The sequence below is a fragment of the Spea bombifrons genome, chromosome 12 (assembly GCF_027358695.1).
Source record: "Spea bombifrons isolate aSpeBom1 chromosome 12, aSpeBom1.2.pri, whole genome shotgun sequence".
Lineage (NCBI taxonomy): Eukaryota > Metazoa > Chordata > Amphibia > Anura > Pelobatidae > Spea > Spea bombifrons.
In genome coordinates this window covers 26733972-26756132 of record NC_071098.1, presented here as the reverse complement: position 1 = coordinate 26756132, position 22161 = coordinate 26733972, and the positions used below count along the sequence as shown (strand labels likewise).

Sequence of the window (22161 nt, the reverse complement as noted above, 5' to 3'; positions counted from 1 at the left end):
TCCTTTAGAGCTAACATTGCCAGACGCTTGCATCATTTAGGTATATTGCACTTTAGTGAATTGAATTGCATCTGCCCTGATTCAGCGCTCTGCTGTGTATTTCAGATTGTCACCCGGGATAAGTTAAATTCCCAGCCACTTAGCGCGCCGGAGGCTGCAATTACCCATCCTGATGAATGCGCGCGGGGGGGGGATCCCATTTCATCCTGATTCAGCTCTGGACTATTTGGTTACAGAACTGTAATCTAACATAGAGGAACAGGGGCGCCCTCTATTGCTTACCATTATTACTGCCACCAACGGGACTTGCTTTTGTGTCACGTGACAATTATGTGTTCCCTGGATGAACGAGACAACATTTTAACATGATTAAATAATTTTTGGGTGGTCGACAGAACTAGAAATGTATCTAATGTGACTTTCAGCTAGAAAAAGTTATAGTCAGCATATAAAACATGATGGCCTCTGAATGTGGACACTAAGCATGGGGTCATGCCCCGTGGAAGGCAGACAAATGTGGTCACCTGCGTTGTAGAAGAGATTCTTCATATAGATTGTCGTATCTGTTCACGCCCGGAGTTCTAGCCCCTGCAGGTTCCAGCTGTACTGGTTGTAGTTGTGCCCCTCTTGTTCCAATTTTGGTCTCCAGGACCATGTATAAAGAATAGCATTTTAACATACAAAAATAGCCAACAGCCAGTCAACCAGAAGCGTTTTATTGTAACATCAATAGTAAAGATGTTAACAGGTTACAGATACAATCATCTTCTCGGGGAGGCGGATGACCTGTTGACCGGTAGCCTCTCTGAAGAAAAAGGATCTTAGCTGGTCTCGCCTAAGGTGTGCTTATCAAAAAGGTACTCTCCCATGCCATTCTGGGGCACACCAAGGCGCTTTAAGTTAGTAATATAATCACCAAGCTTCTTAATTCGCTTGGCATGTTCCTCCAGTTGCTCGCTCTCCAGGAAATCACACAGCTATAAGTGAAAAAAGAAGAATTAGGAAGCCTTGAGTATGACATGACCTCAATGGCAGAACCTTGGGGCCTCGGCATCCCTCATATTCCATTCTGTAGGGTAGGGTTGTCCTCTTGGATGGCCATGGGCAACCCTTGTTTCCCGCGCCATTTGCTTTGCTTTCTTGCATATGGCTTGCTGTATCCTAAAAGGCTTAAGGATGTTTGATCAAGACCAGCCCATCTTCTTGGACCTGAATATGGTGCATCTGGTTAAATATGAAAGTCTATGGCAGTGTTTCACAAACTTAGGTTTGCAGATCACCAGTGGTCACAAGGACGTTTGAAATCGGTCCTCAGGATGATGCAAGGAGTGTGACATAAAGGGTATTTATGGGTATTTACGGGTGGGCTAGTGTCAACGTGTCTGCAGTATAGAACGCGTGAGCCAGAAGAAACATTTACTCAAACAAAATATTGTCTTGGTGAATATTTCTGGTGTATTTTGAGATCTGAATAATGGAAGGTAGTCAAGCATATTTCTAAGGGCCTTCCTCAGGAGCAAAAGAAACACTGAGACCGGTCAGACGAGACTCTTACTGTATAATAATAATAATAATAATAATAATAAGCATCATATATGTTGGTTTAATTATGTTTGGTTTTTTTTTACTCACATGGGGGTCGTTTCTGTCAGTTGCCACTCTGTGCACGTCGAGAAGCGCCTGGTTAACTGTCTTTTCCAGATTTAGAGCCGTCTGCATGGCATCCAGGGAATTAACCCATTCATCGCGTTCTGGTTTCTGGGACAAATAAAAAAGGAGTATACATCTGATGTAAAGTACGCGATGGCTGAGAATATACGCAATTAAAAGATATAAATACTTAAGGTGTTGTCAAGAACGGTTATCACGGAGAGGAACACTATAATCGCCTGCTAACTGCGGACCCCAGGACCCTCAACATTGCAGATCATTTTTTAATGACCCATTTGACTTGAGTTAATTAAAAGGGAACGCTCCCCAATTTGCTTTATTACTGGCATTAGATTAAATTTGTTTTTAAAAACAGTTTTAGCTTTTGCATAAAATTATATTTTTAACCATTTGTATACGGTCTAGCTCGGTTCTAGACCAGTCTTCTAGACAAACACCCTGACTTCTTATCGTGAGTCTGTGGGAAACAACAGAATGGCTCTGCCTCAATCACCCTGTTGGACACTCTGCCCAATGAAAGTCTATGGGGGGGAGACTGTATTAGCATTGCCATAAAGCATCAGCTCAGTGTGGTGAGCAGGAAAAGTCACCCAAAATATCACTTTTACTGACAACAATGGCGCCACCAGGTTCACAGATTATTGGAACCAAATAAAATCAATCCAGGTTTTTGTCAATGCCAACCGACATTACTGTATACAGTGCTGGGGTTATTACTAATTACTGAATACAGCGCTGGGGTTATTACTGTATACAGCGCTGGGGTTATTACTGTATACAGTGCTGGGGGTTATTACTGCATACAGCGCTGGGAGTTATTACTGTATACAGCCCTGGGGGTTATTACTGTATACAGCGCTGGGGGTTATATTACTGTATACAGCCCTGGGGGTTATTACTGTATACAGCCCTGGGGGTTATTACTGCATACAGCGCTGGGGGTTATTACTGCATACAGCGCTGGGGGTTATTACTGCATACAGCGCTGGGGGTTATTACTGTATACAGTGCTGGGGGTTATTACTGTATACAGCGCTGGGGGTTACATTACTGTATACAGTGCTGGGGGTTATTACTGTATACAGCCCTGGGGGTTATTACTGTATACAACGCTGGTGTTATTACTGTATACAGCGCTGGGGGGTTATTACTGCATACAGCGCTGGGGGGTTATTACTGTATACAGCCCTGGGGGTTATATTACTGTATACAGCGCTGGGGGTTATATTACTGTATACAGCCCTGGGGGTTATTACTGCATACAGCGCTGGGGGTTATTACTGTATACAGCGCTGAAGGTTATTACTGTATACAGCGCTGGGGGTTATTACTGTATACAGCGCTGGGGGTTATTACTGTATACAGTGCTGTGGGTTATATTACTGTATACAGCGCTGGGGGTATATTACTGTATACAGCGCTGGGGGTATATTACTGTATACAGTGCTGGGGGTTATTACTGTATACAGTGCTGGGGGTAATTACTGTATATAGCGCTGGGGGGATTATTACATCCTGTTTAAAGAGCAACACGGCAATTCTCATCCCACCTTGACATCCTGCAAGACTATACGACCTCCACGCTTGTTCTGATACTTCTGGAACTTTTCGGCATGCTCCTGTTCCTCGTGGCTCAGCTCCTCAAAGAACTCGGCCACGTGATGAAGGGCCACATCATCGCGGTTAAAGTAGTATGACTGAAAACAGAAAACAGAGAGTTATTCGAGTCCAAACTGGGGGGGGGGGCAACAGTACCACTGATATTTGTGGCTTCCCTTAAAGCTAGAACCCCGTGGTTCACTACACTGACATAATGGATCGTTCTGTAGAACCTACCATGGACAGATAGGTGTAAGAAGCATACATCTTGAGGTTCACCATCCGGTTGATGGCTGCCTCGCTGTCCTGGCTGTAGTTCTGACGCAGTTGAGAGCTCATCTTGCCGTTGGGTTGGATGGCGTTCAACAAAAAGTAAACTAAATTGGGTTTACTCTTAAAACCACCAGGCGTTCCGTTCAATCACTGTTGAAGCAAGAACTTTGTCTGATTGCGATGTTCCAAAGACTGCGGGGACTTTTATATACCAGGTCAGAAGCCACGCCCCCCCACCGTCCAGAAAACTTACGGCCAATCAGGGATCTTTTGCTGACGCACCTGTGAGATTTAATTTACTAGTTATTGGATTGAATTTCTGTCAGGTCAACCTCATGGTAATAAAACATGTTATTTATAATGGAAAATGTTTCAAAGCTCGGAAACCAACCTGCCGCCGGCAGCTCGTTTTGGAGGAACGCAAATAAATTGACGTTTTACGCCTTTCTTCATCCTCATGCCTGTCTCGCGTTAACCATACATTGGAAGTTATCGTATACGCGTATTAAATGCTGAAAAATAATAGGACACCCAAAGTAAACGACTTGTCTATCAGCACGGAGCGCAGACGTCTGTTCGGCTTGATACAAGTTGTGGTAAATAATGGGTGACGATCTTTAACCCCTTGACTACCGGGGGTTTTTTTAGTGCCCCAAATACCGTACGTTTTTTTGCTATTGTTATAATTGTGTGGGTTTATTAAGATTCCAGAAAAAAATAGGGCTTTCGTTGGAAACCATAAAAACATGCCGAAAAAATGTCATATTTATATAAATATATGAAAATAAAAACATGATTGGGGGGGGAATTCTCCTACGTTTTTTGGCTGGCCCAATTTTTCGACTCCTATAGGGTATTATTATAATATTATTATAATACTTCTGGCTTAAGAGGTTTGGGGGGGTAGTAAATGGAAGGGGGGGTGTTAAATTTTTTACAGTATTGATAGGATGTAAGAGCTTTTTATTATTTTTATTTATTTGTTTATTTATTTATTTATTTACGCTGCTATTAGTGAAATACGGATAGAGATCCGTTTAGGGATCCGTCGTAAATGTGATTTTATGACATCACTGTTTTCTATTTTATTTATATTTAGTAAAAAAAAAAACTTTGGGGGAATTTTTGTGGAATTTCTAATTGCCGATACCCACCGGCAGCACAATGTATATGAATATTTGTAGGATATTTCCTAGCATTTTTTGTTATATTTTTTGCCTTCATTCTGTCTCGCAGAAACTGTCTGGGGTGGAACTCAAACCCTTATCTTTCCCACCCCATGTTCTTGAGAACTTTGCAATGTTCAGCAGTTTTTTTTTGGCTCGTAACTTGGGTGTTGCACCGGGTGACTGGTCACTGACCCCCCCCACGAGTGTCGATTACGGGGCCAAAGGCTTGGGTTTTACTAATTAACACCTTAAACACTAGAAATTCAAGAATAAATATTACAGAATGAGTACAACCTACGTCTAGTAGTCTTCGGCCGCATAAAGGACCAACCTGAACGACTCCGGACCCCAGGACTCCCCAACCTCTCATTTAACGAATCATTTATTATTATTTATTATTTTGTCATTATGGATATATTTGAACTTTTTTAATCAGGTACAAACGGCAGGTCATGCGTCGGTGCAGGGGCCTCCGATATGATGTTAGGAACAGATTGGGGATGAAAGTTGGCCAATTATTAATCGCGTGCACGCGGCAACCTGATGGATACGTGTCTTGCATCACCAGGCTAGACAGCTGAAGCACTTGGCTGCGCGTGTGCGGCTATACACAGCTATATCACCTGTGCTTATGCATGTAGGAGACATTAGCCAACTGGGCAAATGCCTAGCGTGCCCGATGGCCAGTGTAGCCACGGCTCCAATGCATTTTGCTATGCAAGCTTAAATCCCATTGACGTCAATGCGATTCTGGACAACAGCGGCCGCTCAACTCCCAAGACCACCCTGCCATCTTTACCCCTGGACAGGGTAGGATTTGGGAAGGAGAACCACTACCATCACACTCAGGCATCCAGCTTCCATTCATAAGCTTTCCAATAAGGAAAACATTGCATTTCTAAGCAACCAAAACACAGCAGCGTGGTACTGGTGGCTGCGGGCCACCACTCCTATTAAATGCACATGACCTGGCTGGCCCAGCGTGATGGGAGTGGGAGATCAAAGCAGCCTGCATGTAAAAACATACACTGCTCTTTATTTGTATATGGAGTCCGTGTGAATGAATGATTGGGGTGTCTATCCGGCACTTAGCTAGTTAATGCGATGTCCTTGGCAGGCTGTGCTGTCGCTATGTGGGCGGGGCTCGGGCAGGGGCTACAGGGTTTAGGAGGGGCTTATCTCCCACTCCCACTCGTGGCTGCTGTGGGGGGAAGGGGACACCGGAGGGACTCTCATTGAGTTGAGTGCCGCTGCTGTTGAGTTTAGGAGCCAAAGGATCAGAATGGAGTCCCGGATCAGACACAACTTCCACCAGGACTGTGAGGCCGGCCTCAACCGCGTGGTGAACCTGAAGTATCACAGCTCCTACCTCTACCTGTCCATGGTGAGCCTGCCCGGGCCCTGTCCGTGGCCCCCCACAAATGTACCCCCCCCCCAGTCCAATCAGATCCATCCCATCCACAGAACCAAGTCACCTGTGGTTTTAAAACTAGTCCCTGTATCCTAATGACCTCAGGTCAATTCATGTTCATCAGAGGAAGGGGGGGGTATAATCAATAACATCAAATCCAGTTTAAAAATGAAACTCCAGTGCCTTTAGAATGAACCCCACTGGGGAAAACTTAACCATTTCAATGCCAGATGGAGTGTGCAGCGCCTGTCAGTTGTTCCTCCCCTCTGACACCCGACACCTGGGATCTTGAAAGTAAATATTTATGATTTGTATCAGCTGAATTTGTTTGCGGATCTGACAGTTTGCAAAATATTGTTACGTATAGTGAGTTATTATTAGATGGGAGTTATTTTGTATCATAGAGTCTGATATTTAACCAAATACGTTAATAAATAATGTGTGTGTAATCCCCGTTGCGCCTGTTCTTGATTTCAGGCCAAGTTCTTTCTATTTACTGGATTAAAATATGTAGGCTGTTTTTTTTTTTTTTTTTGTTAAAAAATCACATTTTTCCCCATTTATAAAGAATTTATTTAATTTTTTTCTTGCGGGCAGGCATATTATTTTGACCGCGATGATGTCGCACTCGCCAATTTTTCAAAGTTCTTCCGGGAACGATCTGAGGAGGAAAAAGAACACGCAGAAAAACTGATCAAGTACCAGAATCAAAGAGGGGGTCGTCTCTTCCTACAGAGCGTTGAGGTATGTCGCCCCCCCCCAAAAAAAAACCGAATCATAAAAATACATGCAAAGAAAATACTCTGTATTTATATTTATTTTAAAGGTTTTAAAAAATATTTTAGAAAAGCATTAGAAAACTAACAAAAATCCCATGCAGGCTTCAAAGTATTACCGATACCGGCTAAGAGGCACCAAGTGGGACCATAATAATAAAACGTAATTTTTTATCCCTAATAATAGAAAAGTAAAACAATTGTATTTATTTATTGCAAAAAAAAATAAAAAAAATCCTCATTAAGATGGTGGTAGTCATTTTGTTGGGTGAAATGCGTCAGATACGGCCACTATCTCAATGAGGATTTTTTGTCCTGTGCTATAAATAAAAATGAATTTTTACTTTCTATTATAAGGGATTAAAAGTTACATTTTTTTATTATTATTATTATTATTTTATTATGCCCGCTGGGCATTTGCCCTGTCTGCAAGGTGGCCAGTCCGGACCTTGCCTAAAAATGGCTGCTCACAACAAACACCACAATAACTTAAAAGATAAGTCGTCCCTTTGAGCTCCGCGTGCAACACAATGCACAGCCTATTCGGATGAGTTCATGGTGTTGCGCATGGAGCTCGTTGTTTCTATGTGAATTTTTAAATGGACAACTAAGCCTTAATTTTAAGACTTATCCAGCTTCCCAAGCCGATGTGGTATCTGTTGTCTTTATTATTATTATATATTTTTTTTTACTTTGGGTTCAATATTAAGATCCACTGCTGTCCATACAGTAACACACAATCACTCTAACACCGTACACTTACGCGTATATACTCTGTCCCATCATCCATGCAGTTTACACAGCTCTCCTTCCCGCTCCCGGAAAAATCTTTTTATTTATTTTTTTTACTCTAACACACACACCATCACATCACTCTAACACCATACACTTACACTTACATACACTCTCGCTATCTCCGATCATCGATGCCGTTCACACAGCTCTCCTGCTCTCTCCCGCAAAACGTTTGGAATAGTCCGGTATCCTAGGGCTTATTGAGTCTACAAAAATAAAAAATCATAGGGTGAGATCAGCCTGCGTAATACTTTCCCCCAAGAGACGTTCATCTGGGTGTCTCAATGAGATCTTCAACTTGCCTACAAACACTTGGCTTAGTAAATCGGCCTTTAATGCTTTGGAAACATGATTGTTGGTACTATAGAATGTCTCAACGCTTCCCAGAAATAATTATTTCATCGTGCCAAATTTTGCCTTCTAGTTCTCCAGGGAACACTTAATTGTCATGTGACCCAATTGTGACCCACTGATAGGATGATGCCAGGGAAAAGCTTCTTAACATTTCTGTGATGTTTTTATGCGATGAAACCTTTAGAGGAAAGAATAAAACGAGTCCTCGAAGGATTCCGTCTAACATATTAACGTTTTTAACTGAGCTTTCTTCTTAAGAAACCGGAGCGGGACGATTGGACCAACGGATTGGAAGCTCTTCAGACTGCCCTAAAGCTCGAGAAAACTGTGAATCAGGCCATGCTGGACCTACACGGCTTGGCCGGGGATAAGAATGACCCACACGTAAGTGAATGCGTTATCTCTAACGTCTGGATCGGATTAGACCTGTCACCTTTCCATGGCGCTGTTACCATAAGAGAGCGTGGAGATCCACTGGCATGGGAGAAGAGGACCCTGTTCCTGTGAGCTTACAATCTTTTGTTCTTACTTGCGCCCCTTCTTTTTTTTCCCCCTGCAGATGTGTGATTTTCTGGAGTCCCCATTTTTATCCGATAGCTCAGAAACTGTGAAGAAGCTTGGAGACCACATCACAAGCCTTAAGAAACTCTGGGCAAGCCACCCCGGGATGGCCGAATACCTCTTCAATAAGCATACGCTTGGCTGAAGTCCCCTCCCGGCAGCGATTCCTCCGACACAAACGCCAAAACTAAGCATCTCATTTTTTAAAATTTTAATACGTTTCTAAGTAAAACATTTTTGCAATAAAAAGATGCTTTTGGGACCTTTTTTATTCTCGCTCATTTATATATCACCTTTAGGAGAAGCTGCAGCTCCAGATCTGCAGTGCTCCACTCCTTCTGTAGTCCAGTTCTCACGCCACTGATTGGTTGTTTGAAGCAGCCAACCAGTGGCAGGGAAAAGCCACCTTCGAAATCAGTGGTCTCATTAGATGCCCACTGGAACCTTCCCCGAGCCAACCCAGTAGCTGGCTGGTGGTGAGTCTATCACATGGGCAGGGAGATAGATAGGGAGGGAGCCGGGGCAGAGACGCAATGTAACTCTTCTACAATGGACAGAAGTGGGACGTCAAGTTGTGTCCTCGAAGACCTAAACGCCACCAGTGGCCATATGTACAAAACGGTACGTATCATCTCGAAAATCTGTTTCTGCAACACCTTGAAACTCTCTGAAAGCTCCTGGATCCTCCGAGGTGGCCTTATCCCTGGATGGGAGATGTTGGCACGCAGCCGCTCGCCCTTACTACCATAAGCAAATGCCAGTATCTGCTCATAACCACTTGGAGGCAGACTCCGCTAGGACTACAGCTCCGGACCATGAGCTTATTTTTCATGTTCAGTAAAAAAACAGAAGTAGCTGGAAACCTTAAAACTGGAAGATAATTTTGTGCGAGTCTCTTAAGTACGCACCTAAGAAGGATTACTCCCAGGGGCAGGTGTTCTCTCACTTGCCCCTGGGATTCATCCTTTGTAGGCTTCGTCATTTCTAAGCTTGCATTGGTTTTGGCACCAAACCTAGGAAACATCAATACTTAATCAATTATTTTCCAGATTAATGATAAAATTTATAAAAATCGGTTTAGAACATTTTTTATTGTCTTAAGCAAAACGATTTAGCAGATCCTTAATCTTTAAAAATGAACTTTTAACTTTTAATGAATATTGGTGAATAAATATTGGTTGGAAGAAGTCAATGCTTACGGCAAACTATGTCACACTGGTGTAACAGTATAAGGACTTTGTAATAATAAGTCTCTCCTCTTCATTCTATGAGGGCTCCTGGACCAACAGGGCCCCTAAACAGCTGTGTAGTCTACTTACATTTTCTAGGGGGTCTTTGAGGCCAACTGACCCTAATGGGGACCTTATAGGTGGTGGATCCTTTTTTTAATTTGAGATATTCGTAGTTGTATGTGGGCAACAAAACTGCGTACCCCATGTTAGGTTCATATTTATGGGCTGGTAATATGCTCTCCATGATCTAGCCCACCTTGGGTAGGAGAGAGGCCTTGCAATGTTTGTTGGTGGGCTGCGATATGTGGCATTCTTGGGACCCGGTGCATTTCTTACTAGCCAAGGTGACCTGGCACCCCGTGTTCACCTTGCATGTTGATACCTACGGCTCAGGGCATGTGGTAAGGAGCAAGGTCCAAGGAAAAGCTATTGCTCAAAAGGTTTTGCTCCATCGTGTAAAAGGTGGTGGGACACGTAGGAAGCCATATTGAAGCCTCTACCCGGTCTATTTACACAAAAGGAAAACATGTTATGGACTGGTTGGCATTACAATAGTTATGGACCTGACACTCTCTTTGATATCCAAAGACAACAGTGTCCATCCTCTAAAGAACAAACACATGGATTTCATGGGTGATTTCCTTAAACAAGAGGGTCCAGGTCACCCATATTTTGGCTTATAGTCAGAATTGTATACCGGTAGGATCCTCATTTGCCCCTAGACCAATAAGTAAAAGTTTACTCATAACAGCCAACATTTGACCTGAGGGTCTTCCTAGGGGTATAGGTTCCAGAATTACATAGCAGGCCCAGGATACTACAGACAAAGACAGGATGTCCCTCAAAAGAAGCTCTTCTAACAAGGGAACAAAGACTGCGTTTTGCTACAAAAAGGAGGAGTACCAGGTCATGAGACGCACGCAGTTTATAGCCTTTGTATCACAAAACCTTTTGCACATAAACCACGGATTCTGCTAAAGCGAGACAAGAATGAGCAGACTAATCACTCCTGCTTCTCGTTTACTCCACGGCTCGTTCTTTCACTTGTTAAGCTATCCCATGATTATATCACAAATGTATGGCTCGTCAGCATGCCGACTTTAAAACACTACAATAAAGATTATAGCTTCTCGTTGGTTCTGTGGCACTCCCAGTAAGTGAGGGTTCAAGTTATTTTCCATCTGCGTGCTGTCTTTAATTATTTATGTGCTGACACTATAGGTTACATGATGTCTCCATATGACCCACCTCTGCTTGTTCTACATTACATGGTTTCTTTAGCCTGCTTAGCTCAATTGTTTTCTAACTTGTAGTATCATATGACTTGTATACTGGAGTAACATACTTCCAACCAGGCCCGGACTGGGACAAAAAATAGGCCCGGGCATTTAAGCCTGAGCAGCCCATATTTATTTATTTATTTATTTATTGTTAAAGCCCACCCTTCATGCACCATCTTTGCATTTAATCATTCACACAAATCATTAACACATTCATTAATGCAGTCTCACAAATCATTCAAGCAATTCATCCTCACATGAATTCATTAATTGTCATACGCATTCACACAATTCATCCACACATTTATTCATTCATTCTCATACGCATTCACACTACCCCCTCTCATCATCTTATCTGCCCCTTCTCACTATGTTCCCCCTTTTCACTATGTAACCCCCTTCCCCACTTATCAATATGTACCGCCTCTATCTATCTCCTCTCCCCCTTTCTCACTACCTAACCCCCCTCTGCCCCTTCTCACTGCAGCCCCCTCCCTCACCCTACTTACCTTGTTGCCAGAGCAAGCAGCAACTGCGACCGCGCCTGTGGCAGGGCAGGATTGACTTAGGGGCTGATGGAGCTGCAGCTCCAGGCTAGTACCTTAAAATATGGCCGCATTAAGGCAGAGCCCCTTAAGCCCGCCGCAACTGCAACCGGGTCCGCCACTCTAAGGCAGAGCCGGCCTTAGGTGTTCTGGCGCCCTGTGCGGACTACTCCTCTGGTGCCCCCCCATCCCAAAAAAAAGAAAGGAATAAAAACTTGTAACAAAACTCCCCTTTCTCACTATCTATCCCCCTGTATCACTATCTACCACCTCTGCCTCTTCTCACTGTTATCATTATATACTGAGGCAGACATTGACGGTGGTACAGCATAATACTTATCACTATATACTGAGGCAGAAATTGACGGTGGTACAGCATAACACCTACCACTATATACTGAGGCAGACAATGACGGTGGTACAGCATAACACCTATCACTATATACTGAGGCACACATTGACAGTGGTACAGCGTAATCCCTATCACTATACATTGAGCCAGACATTGACAATAGTGCAGCATAACACCAATCACTATATACTACGCCAAACATTGATGTGGTGTAGGCCTACCACTTCATTGTCTGGCTTAGTAGTAGGGATGCACCGAAACGAATTCTGGACTGAAACCGAAAATGCAGCATTTACCTGTCCGAAACCGAATATGACCTCCCCACACCATAAAAAAATCTAACACTTTTATTTAAAGTAAGTAACACACCAAAATAGGACAAAACAATTAAAAAACAATATTATATGTATATATATATGATTGTTAACAGCAATCACATTCCTATCATGCCCAGGCATACCCAGATTCCAGGATGTACTCGCAGACTTGGCATGATAGGAGTATGATTGCCCTATCTACCCCTTCTCACTCCCTTCTCCCCTATCTACCCCTTCTCACTCCCTTCTCCCTATCTACCCTCTTTCCCCCGTCTCACACCCTTTTCCCTATCTACCCCCTCTTTGAAGTTCACTTACCTTTCAGTCCTGCGGTGGGGGTGCAAGGCCTCTGCCTCCCAGCTCTGCCACTGTATGGAACAGTATAGAGTGATGGGAGTTATGATGTACTTTTAGAGCATAATTAGATCATGAAAAAGACATTGGAAATGGTACAGCATAACACCCATCACTCTCACACACTTACCAATCCACACATATACCAATCCACACACATACCAATCCACACACATACCAATCCACACATATATACCAATCCACACGTATACCAATCCACACCTATACCAATCCACACGTATACCAATCCACACGTATGCCAATCCACACGTATACCAATTCACACACATACCAATCCCCACATATATACCAATCCCCACATATATACCAATTCACACATACACCAATCCACACATATATACCAATCCACAAATATATACACATCCACACATATATATACCAATCCACACATATATACTAATCCACTCTCATTGAATATTTTCCTACCTTTCCTCTTTTCTCCTTACAGCTCCTTTTCCTCCTCTTCGCTCCACTTCTTCTGTCTTCTCTGTCTTCTTCCGGTTCAGAGGGCAACAGCTGCTGTGCGCCGGGGTTTGTTGTCAGATCCCGGCGCACAGCAGCTGTTGCCGTGCAGATCACAAGGGAGCGGTATCGGAGGTCTTTAACAGACCTCCGGTTCCCTTGAGTGATTTTAAGCCGGGTTCAACCCGGCTTAAAATCACTCAAGGGAGCCGGAGGTCTGTTAAAGATCTCCGATACCGCTCCCTTGCGAACCTGCTCCTCCAGCGGCGGACATTACTGTCCGTCTCTGGAGGGGTGCCGGGTGCCGCAAGTTGGCACCCCCTGATGAGCGGCACCCGGTGCGGACCACCCCCCGCCCCCTAGAGTGTGACGCCCTGTGCGGTCGCACACCCCAAAGGCCGGTCCTGCTCTAAGGGGCCGGGAAGCCCCCACCAGGGCCGGCCTTAGGGGTCTGCGGCCGCACAGGGTTTAAATTAAAACATCGGGGGGTTTTTTCAACTTTATTTAACATCCTCCATGTTAAATAAAGTTAAAAAAAACTTTATTTAACATGGAGGATGTTAAATAAAGTAAAAAAAACCCCGATGTTTTAATTTATACCCTGTGCGGCCGCAGACCCGTAAGGCCGGCCTTGGTGGGGACTTCCCGGCCCCTTAGAGTGGCGGACCCGGTAGGTAGGGTAGGGGCCTGGAGCTGCAGCTCCATCAGCCCCTAAGTCAATGCGGCCCTGCCGTGGCCCGGCCCACCGGGCAAATGCCCGGTGTGCCCGATGGCCAGTCCGGGCCTGCTTCCAACATATGAGGGGCAGTTCCTCTAAGGGACCCCAAACCCTTTGACCCTCTTATGGATCGTAGAGCTGATTTCTTGTATAATTTCAGAATGTGTGATGGATATTAGAGCATACCACCTAAGTGTCCCTGCGAAAGGAGAGTGGTTCCTTTGATGTCCTTCTTCCAGGAGCTCAGAATGTTTGAGGGTATCACAGGGTTCTACAGACCTAAAAGCCCCAATAATTTGTATAGAAACAACAGGGTCTTCTTCTCAAACACCTTAATCAGCTACAAGCATTGGTCAAAGGGTCATACAAAAAGTTTTAATAAAGCCACAAATCTACCACAACCTGCAAAACAAAAATGGTCATTCTTGGTCATCACAGGGCGGTGATGGTCCTCTATACTGTGACCCAAAACACAGCTGGAACACGGGCTGTGCTCAGGTTTTGATGAACGGACCTGTGGCTTTGTACCCCTTTGTACTTTCTTTTCTGTTGGTGGGAGGAATGGCTCAGCTTCTTCATTGGTGGCCTATGGTAGGAAATTATATATTACGTCTTATTTACTTAATTGTTCCAAGAAATGGAAGATGTCTCGTTCCCTTCCAATGCCAAAATATGACGTGTCTCCTAATGAATTAAACACCACAATATTTTATTACTATTCTTATTATGAGCCAAATATTCAATGGGCTCATTTTGGGTCAGCTGACAACCAGGACATAAGCCTAGTTTTTTAAACAGCCCCAATACATTCAGGACTGTTGGTAGCTATAGGTACACTGGTGCTAAAAAGGTGATAACTGCCAGATTATAATAATATTATCATGATTGTAATTATAATCATTATTTGTCCCGGAGTAATGATGGATTAAGCATTATGCAGCTGAACTTTGTCTGCTCTCCAAAACCTGCTGAACGATCATGTGCCCTTTTTCACACCCATTTACAAATAATTGGTTTTCCGTGTACATTTTATTGGCGTAAACCTATTAATTCTTCATTAATAAAGCAGTTAAAGGTGCGGCAATTCTGATAAAAAAAACCAGATTGTTTTTACCTAGAATTTACTCAAAGGTCAGTCAATGTTTCCCTAGAAAACATATTGTTAGGGAAATAAAATGTGAAGACGCCCGATCCCAGCAGCATCCAATATATAATGTGTTCTGTGTGCCCCAATATCATACTCCCCAACTGGCCCGTGATTCCCACTGCCTGCATAAGCAGGACAGTAGGGCAGCTGTCTGGGACAGCGTACTAATAAAATACGGGCTGAGCAGGAGCGCTCAATCAAACCTCTGCGTGGGAAATGACCTTCTCCGCGACACGCAGATGATCTCAGGAAGTACTTCGCTAGGAAGGTTCAGAAATATTTTAAAAAAACTCAGCAGATGAGCTCCAGGTGTTCAGAATGGCACATCCAGGGGAGGGCTGGTACGTTCCGGACGGGGGGTTCAAAAAAAGCCAAGTGGCCCCTTACTACCTCAGCATACACACTTCACTCATATGCACACACTCACACACATACACATGATTACACATACTTACACTAACATATACTCACGTGTATTCACTAACACACACACACACTGGTGCTAACACCACACTCCCTCTCACACACTTACACATTCCTGCTGACACACACACTTACACATACATAACCATGCTAACACACAAGCACACATCCATGCTAACAAACACTTACACATACACATCCATGCTAACACACAAACACACATACACATATATGCTAACACACAAACACTTACACATTCATGCTCACACACTTACACATTCCTGCTGACACACACTTACACATACATAACCATGCTAACACGCAAGCACACATCCATGCTAACAAACACTTACACATACACATCCATGCTAGCACACAAACACACATACACATATATGCTAACACACAAACACATTCATGCTCATGTACATTTACTTATACACATTCATGCTCATGTACATTTACACATACACATTCATGCTCATGTACATTTACACATACACATTCATGTTCACATTCATGTTAACACACACTTATATATACATTCTAACATCCATACATACATTCATATATACTCCCTTCCTTACCCTCTTGGTCACTCCCTCGCTCGATCCATCACTCCCTTACCTCACCTGCAGCTTTCTTTCTGACGCTCACACAGTATGCAAGCAGCCTTCCTTTTACTGTGGGTTCACATGACCTTGTGTAACGTTACCCCACTGCGCTCCTACCTTAAAATAATCTTAAATCGTTCACAAAGGGCCAGTCCAAATATAAACAATTTTGGACCGGCCTAGGGGGCATTTGCCCCCCTGCCTCCGTACTAGCCCGCTCGTGCTTGCGCCGCAAGAATAGATATGGATATTACTGGGAATTATGCGGCAGTTTCCTTTGGCTTCTTTTCTGTTTATAAAAGCAGAACCGTGACATTGTGTTTATAAGATAAATGCGTGTTTTCTCATGACATGGAGTCAGCCGCTGCACGTAGATGACCATGACTTGGAATTTCGCAATCCTGGTCAGTTTCGTTCACTTTATTTTAAACTAAAAATGTTATTTTCGTTTAACAAAGTACATCACAAGGTGCGTATTCACAATGATGTCGATCTATCATGGTACTTCAGACCCACAACGTATTGGGGCTAACAAAAGCTTAGTAGGAGGATCAGAAGGCCCCATCCCTGTGCCATGCATGTGTGGCACGCGTGGGTCACAGCGGTGGCCGTGCCAGTGAGTCGCAGTGCTTCGTAGCGTTACAAGGGACATCTCCGACCTGCCCAATCAGCCCAAGGTAAAGTGCTGGGGCAATCAAGTACCCAGTTATGGGGCAGAAAGGCTTCCTCCCACCTAGAGCGAGTGACCCTATGCACTATGGGTGGTCCCGTTGACCGTTAGATACCTGAGCGGTAAGCATTAGCCATTGTTTTCTACATAGTACATCGTTTTTTGTCCGCTGTCACTCAGTCCTTGGTCTTCTCATGCGTTCTCGATAGCCTTGTGTCCAGATGTCCGGACGATGCTTGTATGAACCGCTACCACTTCTGCTGGAAGGCTCGTCGCCTTTCCCAAAACTCTCCAGATGAAAGCCTGTTTTCCTACATTACCGGGACAACCGACCCCCAGGACATAAGCATTGTTGTCGAGCCTGTTCTGGCATCCTCGGGACTGTTGGCCTGTTTGTTGAAACATTTGTCTTCCTGCCACTAATACCCTTGCATCCTGTACCTTGTTGCCCATTATACGGGTAAAATAGTTTATGTGTGATAGCGACTTAAATGATATTTTGTGCATTAGAAGTCAGTCTGGTGGAGCACGTGAAGCTCCTTTGCAGATGTATACGGGGACATCCGACTTAGTCTAGATCATTCTAACATTCACTGGCAACCTCCTGCCTCATGACATCATCCCCCCCCCCTTCGGCGACTTCATTTTGTGCAGAGTCATGCTGGCTCCACATCCCCGGGAATTAGCTCTCCGTTCACGCGGACCGATCCTCTGCTGAGTCATTTCTACTTTGTACTCGTTCTGAAAATAAACTATTTCCTTTTCATAGTTACCAACTGATCTGAGTGTGACAGAGCAGTCCCGGCAAATGAGCTCACACCCCGGCAGGTGTCCCAGTTATCTACAGCTTTGCATGCGCAATCCCCAAAAAGGGCACCACGCATGCGAAGACAAGACTGTGATGGAGCGCCCGATAATATCATATTGAGTCTCATGCGCTGTACATGTGATGTAGCTTGTCACACGTGTGACATCATCATACACCCTTGGGTGCCCCAGGGTAGGGACAAATATTTAAAAATATGAATCATGCCTGGATCTCTGACATCTTTATGTACAACCAAAGGCAGCGTTGAGATCGTTACTGGATGTTTTCAGGGTCGGTAGGCATGTAGGGAATTGCCATTGTTGTCTCCATGACAGATGGGTGCAATAAACTCACTTCCTCTCAGTAGTCACGGTAACCATGGGGAAGGGTCTGCACCAGGTGCCTTTTAATGAATCATGTGTATAGCTCTATATGTTCCATTGATATATCCGATGGTTAGGTCTGTGGAGCAGGGGTGACACGGGGCATCTTGAGGTGCTTAGCCATAGACTGAAGAATAAGCCGTAGGGACTGTGTGAGATGCCTCAGGTGTTTGTCCTGTATGGCTTATTATTATGCTGCAGCAGCTGGGGTGTTTTCCATAATCGGTCCAGGCCGTTCACACAGGATCGGCCCCAAGGCCCACAAACACGGCCCCCCATTCTCCTAATCATACCCCAACACTCAAAACCCTGCCTATCCAATGGGACTCACATCAATAATGTCTCCAATTAAATGTTTCCTGTATGTGGCAATGTAAAATATTAATAAATATTGTTTCGTATCCAGTGCTGCGTTATTTGTTTGACCTTAAAAGGTAACTAAAAAGGTAATAAATAATAATAAAAATAATAATATTCCATCCGATGGAAGCCATCAATGTCTGCACAATGATCACATAAATCAATCAGGACTTCTGTGTTCTGCAATGATCCATGGAATAAATAAAATGAATAATTAACATAATAATAGTAATAATAATAACAATAATAACAATAATATTAGTTTTATACACCTGTAGATAATATAAGAATTGGATTATTGCGTAATAAATAATGTAACATGATCCTGAGTCATTGTGCTCAGCTACAACTGCGTAAAAAGTGCAAGAATGCACGATTTGCCCTGTGATGGGGTAATATTATACAGTGAGGGAAATAGGCATTATGCTTGCAATGCAGGTCACGCCCCTGCTCTTTCTGATGAGCTGATGGGATTGGACGCAAATGAAAGGGGGTTGTTCCCGTTGCCCCACCCCCTGCAGCCACTGAGTATATATACTGAGCTCCTTTTGTATTCAGACCAAACCTCTTCTGGCTCTGAGTGGAGTTCTTGCTTCAACAGTGTTTGAACGGAACCCCTCTGAGTCCTTCGCTCTTTTTGAACTTTTTTTTTTTTACTAAATCTTTTTTGCGCCACCCGAAAACCACCGAAACTCCGCAATGGAATCCCAGGTGCGCCAGAACTTCCACCGCGACTGCGAGGCTGCCATCAACCGCATGGTGAACATGGAGCTGTATGCGTCCTACGTGTACCTGTCCATGGTGAGTGTACCGGGGGGAGGACGACGGGTCTTTTACCGTACATACTATATATAGTAATATAAATAACACCCCTCCACATCCTAGTGGTTTAACCCATCTTGTGGCGCAGGCGTTCCTCTCTGCCTTTGTTAGTACTTGAGCTGATGTAACACCAGTGCCGTGTAACTGGGGACTAGTCAGCATGGGGTTAAATACTAGCTGGGCGTAGGTGGCTTCTAAGGCCTCTAAGGATCAAAGGGTTAAACGGCTGTGGGTAATGTAGCAAGGGGTTAAGCGCTGTCGCTGCATGTTTGTTTATCTATACTTCCTTATTATTGCAATATAGTAACAAGCAGGGTAACAATAATAAATACTCTGGGTATAAGCAGGGTAGTTATTAATACTCCATGGTTACAGCATAGCAGTAATTATTAATCCTGTGGCCATTAGCAGGGCAGTAACTGCTCTATTAATACTCAGTAGCTCTCTTTGTGTTCTATATACTTGCAATGAAGGGCCCCAGTCTGTATTATACCCCCAAAGCCCCCCCTCTCCCTTCTGGCTAATCGCCCCATCCAGAAGGCCGCGTTCTCCAGGGTCTTATTGCTGGGAGGGGAGCTGAGGTGGTTATTTTTCATGTAGATGGCCGCAGAGGGTGGGGCGGAAATTCTCGTGTCTCGTAGAATCTGCTCTAGATAACTCTCTTCTGTTGCAGAATTCCGTCTTAACCTTTGCTCCTTTATTTCAAAGAACCTCTAGCTAGCAGGTGGCTTCTCGGCCATGTTCAGCGCTGTGCGCGTCGGTCTAGTGCTAAGATGGAGGCGGTAAAGGGTTTGGCTTTAACGTCAAAGTGTCCATATCATGTAACCAAATCTCTTTAACCCTTTCAGTCCTACTACTTTGACCGCGATGACGTGGCCCTTCACAACGTGGCAAAGTACTTCAAGGAGCAAAGTCACGAGGAGCGGGAGCATGCAGAGAAGCTGCTGAAATATCAGAACAAGCGTGGGGGTCGTGCGGTCCTTCAGGATGTGAAGGTGAGGACAGCAGCCTCTTCACCGGGACGCGGGCTTCTATGTTCCGAACCCCAACTGCATGTCTGACTATATACTCTGTCTGTGAAGATCTTCTCCCCAGCACAGGTGGCCAGCATAGTTTTGGGTTCTAACTTCCTCCTTCTTATAGAAACCAGAGCGCGACGAATGGACCAACACCCTAGAAGCCATGCAGGCGGCTCTGCAGCTGGAGAAGACCGTGAACCAGGCTCTTCTGGACCTGCACAAGCTGGCATCTGACAAGATCGATCCTCATGTGAGTATCTAGGAAAGGTCCCATCGTGTAGAGGTCCCCTAGTCTATAAATAATATTCCACCAACGCCAGTGGCTCCTCTGCACCCGTAACGCGTTCTGCTGCTGCGGTTCTCGTGGGTTTAATATCTGTTTCTGCTGATGGGTCTCGGAGGAGTTCCTGTTCTGTTCAGCCCTCAGCTTCCTGTTCTAGTTGTGTAATATAGAAAATAGTGCTGTGTAGGTATCTTCTTGTTAACCCTTAAGTAATGCAGCCTTTTATTGCATGTATTAGCTGTGTGACTTCTTGGAGTCCGAATACCTGGAAGAACAAGTCAAGGCCATCAAGCAGCTTGGAGACTACATCACCAACCTGAAGCGCCTTGGGGTGCCCCAGAACGGCATGGGCGAGTACCTGTTCGACAAGCACACCTTGGGAGAAAGCAGTTAAATCTCCTCCAAGGAAGATCAAGCCAGTCTACTGAACGCATGAATCCTCTCTATTATCTGTGTCTCTCACCGAAGCCTAGACTTTCCTCCTGGGTGTGATGAAGACTTGCGTGTTTTCTGTAATGTTCTAAAACATGCAGTAGCTGCTGTGCTTGTCAACAAGTTTCCAATTAAAGATTTTTCAGCATTCCAAGACGGTTTCTGTGCATTATTAAGGGTGGTGCAAATGTCTTTGGGGGGGGTAGTTAAATAATGACATGTCTTATAAACTGTATGGGTGTTCTGACCACAGGAAAGTGTAACTACAGTATGCTGACACCCCTCCGATATTGAATTTAGATGTTTCAGACACTCGCACTACTCTCAATAGAGTAACACTTGGATTTGGATATCATACTAGTTATGTTTTTACTAAGTTAAAGTGCGTGTGATCTAAATGGTAAATGTCTTGTGGTAATGTGAATGCTCTGATTACTAATGGAACGCAGAAGCTGGTGGGCATTAAATATTTAATGCATTTCACAGGGCTCTAGAGAACTGTAGCCACCGTATGGGCCATTAACCTGACAATGGGTTAAAACAATAGTTCAACCCCCCCCGGTGTAAGGGGGGGCTCAGAGGTAGGATGGAGGATTTTGGGGTCTCCAGGCTATCGATGTCTTAAGAGCTGGTTTGGGGAACTGTCTGTCGCACTATTGTCTAGCGTGGCTAAAGTTGTGTTTAATCTCTTTTTCTGTGTAAAGTGCCGGGGTTGCCAGTGTGGCCCTGATGTTACCCATAGAATTTACCCAGTTCTGCCCTAACCGGTATTTTTGGTATTTGTGATTACGCAAACACAGAGTAAAGTCCAGCAGACGGATCCTTCATGTGCCGGCGGCCGCCAAATAGACTTTAACCTCCGATGTGGTTTGGTTTATCCTGAGATAAAACATCAATTTTATGTCAAGACAGGAGGCTTCATATTATGCAAATCTCTCTTTACTACTCCCAAATAGCAGCAAAGAAAATATTACAGCACTGAAACAGTTAACAGAAAACTGAACATCACACCAATAGCACAACAGCAGAGTATATATAAGGACCCTGAGTAACTGCCAAATCCTCTTTCTTTGCTGCTCCCTAGAAAGATAAGTACCTGTGATTTTCTATTATACATATTTTGGTTGTTTTTCAACCTATATATGCTGAATTTCATGTATTCCATCTATGGTATATATTGTTTCTTTCATTATTCTACGTTATTTACTTCATAATTTCTGTTTTAGTTTCCATTTTATTAAATGTCTGTTTGCTTACTCACTGCGTTAACCCCCTTTTACTTTCCACTTTATGTGTACGTTATCTCTGGT

The 22161-nt window shown here is 44.1% G+C and overlaps 3 protein-coding genes across 3 annotated transcripts; 2 read left to right on the top strand and 1 right to left on the bottom strand.

The window, feature by feature from the left end:
* Positions 1–700: 700 nt before the first annotated feature.
* Positions 701–3731, bottom strand: LOC128469682 (ferritin heavy chain B-like). The gene is made up of 4 exons (XM_053451490.1): positions 3508–3731; positions 3222–3368; positions 1633–1758; positions 701–977 (listed from the first exon to the last, which is right to left on the bottom strand). The coding sequence occupies exons 1-4, from the start codon at positions 3607–3609 to the stop codon at positions 822–824; spliced, it is 531 nt and encodes a 176-aa protein (XP_053307465.1). The 5' UTR covers positions 3610–3731; the 3' UTR covers positions 701–821.
* Positions 3732–5900: 2169 nt separating this feature from the next.
* LOC128469641 (ferritin, lower subunit) lies at positions 5901–8871 on the top strand. Its single transcript, XM_053451458.1, has 4 exons — positions 5901–6096; positions 6721–6867; positions 8307–8432; positions 8608–8871. The coding sequence occupies exons 1-4, from the start codon at positions 5995–5997 to the stop codon at positions 8752–8754; spliced, it is 522 nt and encodes a 173-aa protein (XP_053307433.1). The 5' UTR covers positions 5901–5994; the 3' UTR covers positions 8755–8871.
* A 9998-nt stretch (positions 8872–18869) lies between these two features.
* Positions 18870–21005, top strand: LOC128470134 (ferritin heavy chain A). The gene is made up of 4 exons (XM_053451967.1): positions 18870–19096; positions 19966–20112; positions 20261–20386; positions 20658–21005. The coding sequence occupies exons 1-4, from the start codon at positions 18995–18997 to the stop codon at positions 20811–20813; spliced, it is 531 nt and encodes a 176-aa protein (XP_053307942.1). The 5' UTR covers positions 18870–18994; the 3' UTR covers positions 20814–21005.
* The last annotated feature ends 1156 nt before the right edge of the window (positions 21006–22161 follow it).

Coding starts and splice junctions, on each gene's coding strand:
- LOC128469682 (XM_053451490.1), bottom strand. CDS start 3,609: ATGAGCTCTCAACTGCGTCAGAACTACAGCCAGGACAGCGAGGCAGCC. Junction 3,369..3,507: donor CTTACACCTATCTGTCCATG/GTAGGTTCTACA, acceptor TTCTGTTTTCAG/TCATACTACTTTAACCGCGA. Junction 1,759..3,221: donor TAGTCTTGCAGGATGTCAAG/GTGGGATGAGAA, acceptor TATTTGTCCCAG/AAACCAGAACGCGATGAATG.
- LOC128469641 (XM_053451458.1), top strand. CDS start 5,995: ATGGAGTCCCGGATCAGACACAACTTCCACCAGGACTGTGAGGCCGGC. Junction 6,097..6,720: donor CCTACCTCTACCTGTCCATG/GTGAGCCTGCCC, acceptor TCTTGCGGGCAG/GCATATTATTTTGACCGCGA. Junction 8,433..8,607: donor GGGATAAGAATGACCCACAC/GTAAGTGAATGC, acceptor TTCCCCCTGCAG/ATGTGTGATTTTCTGGAGTC.
- LOC128470134 (XM_053451967.1), top strand. CDS start 18,995: ATGGAATCCCAGGTGCGCCAGAACTTCCACCGCGACTGCGAGGCTGCC. Junction 20,113..20,260: donor CGGTCCTTCAGGATGTGAAG/GTGAGGACAGCA, acceptor TCCTTCTTATAG/AAACCAGAGCGCGACGAATG. Junction 20,387..20,657: donor CTGACAAGATCGATCCTCAT/GTGAGTATCTAG, acceptor TGCATGTATTAG/CTGTGTGACTTCTTGGAGTC.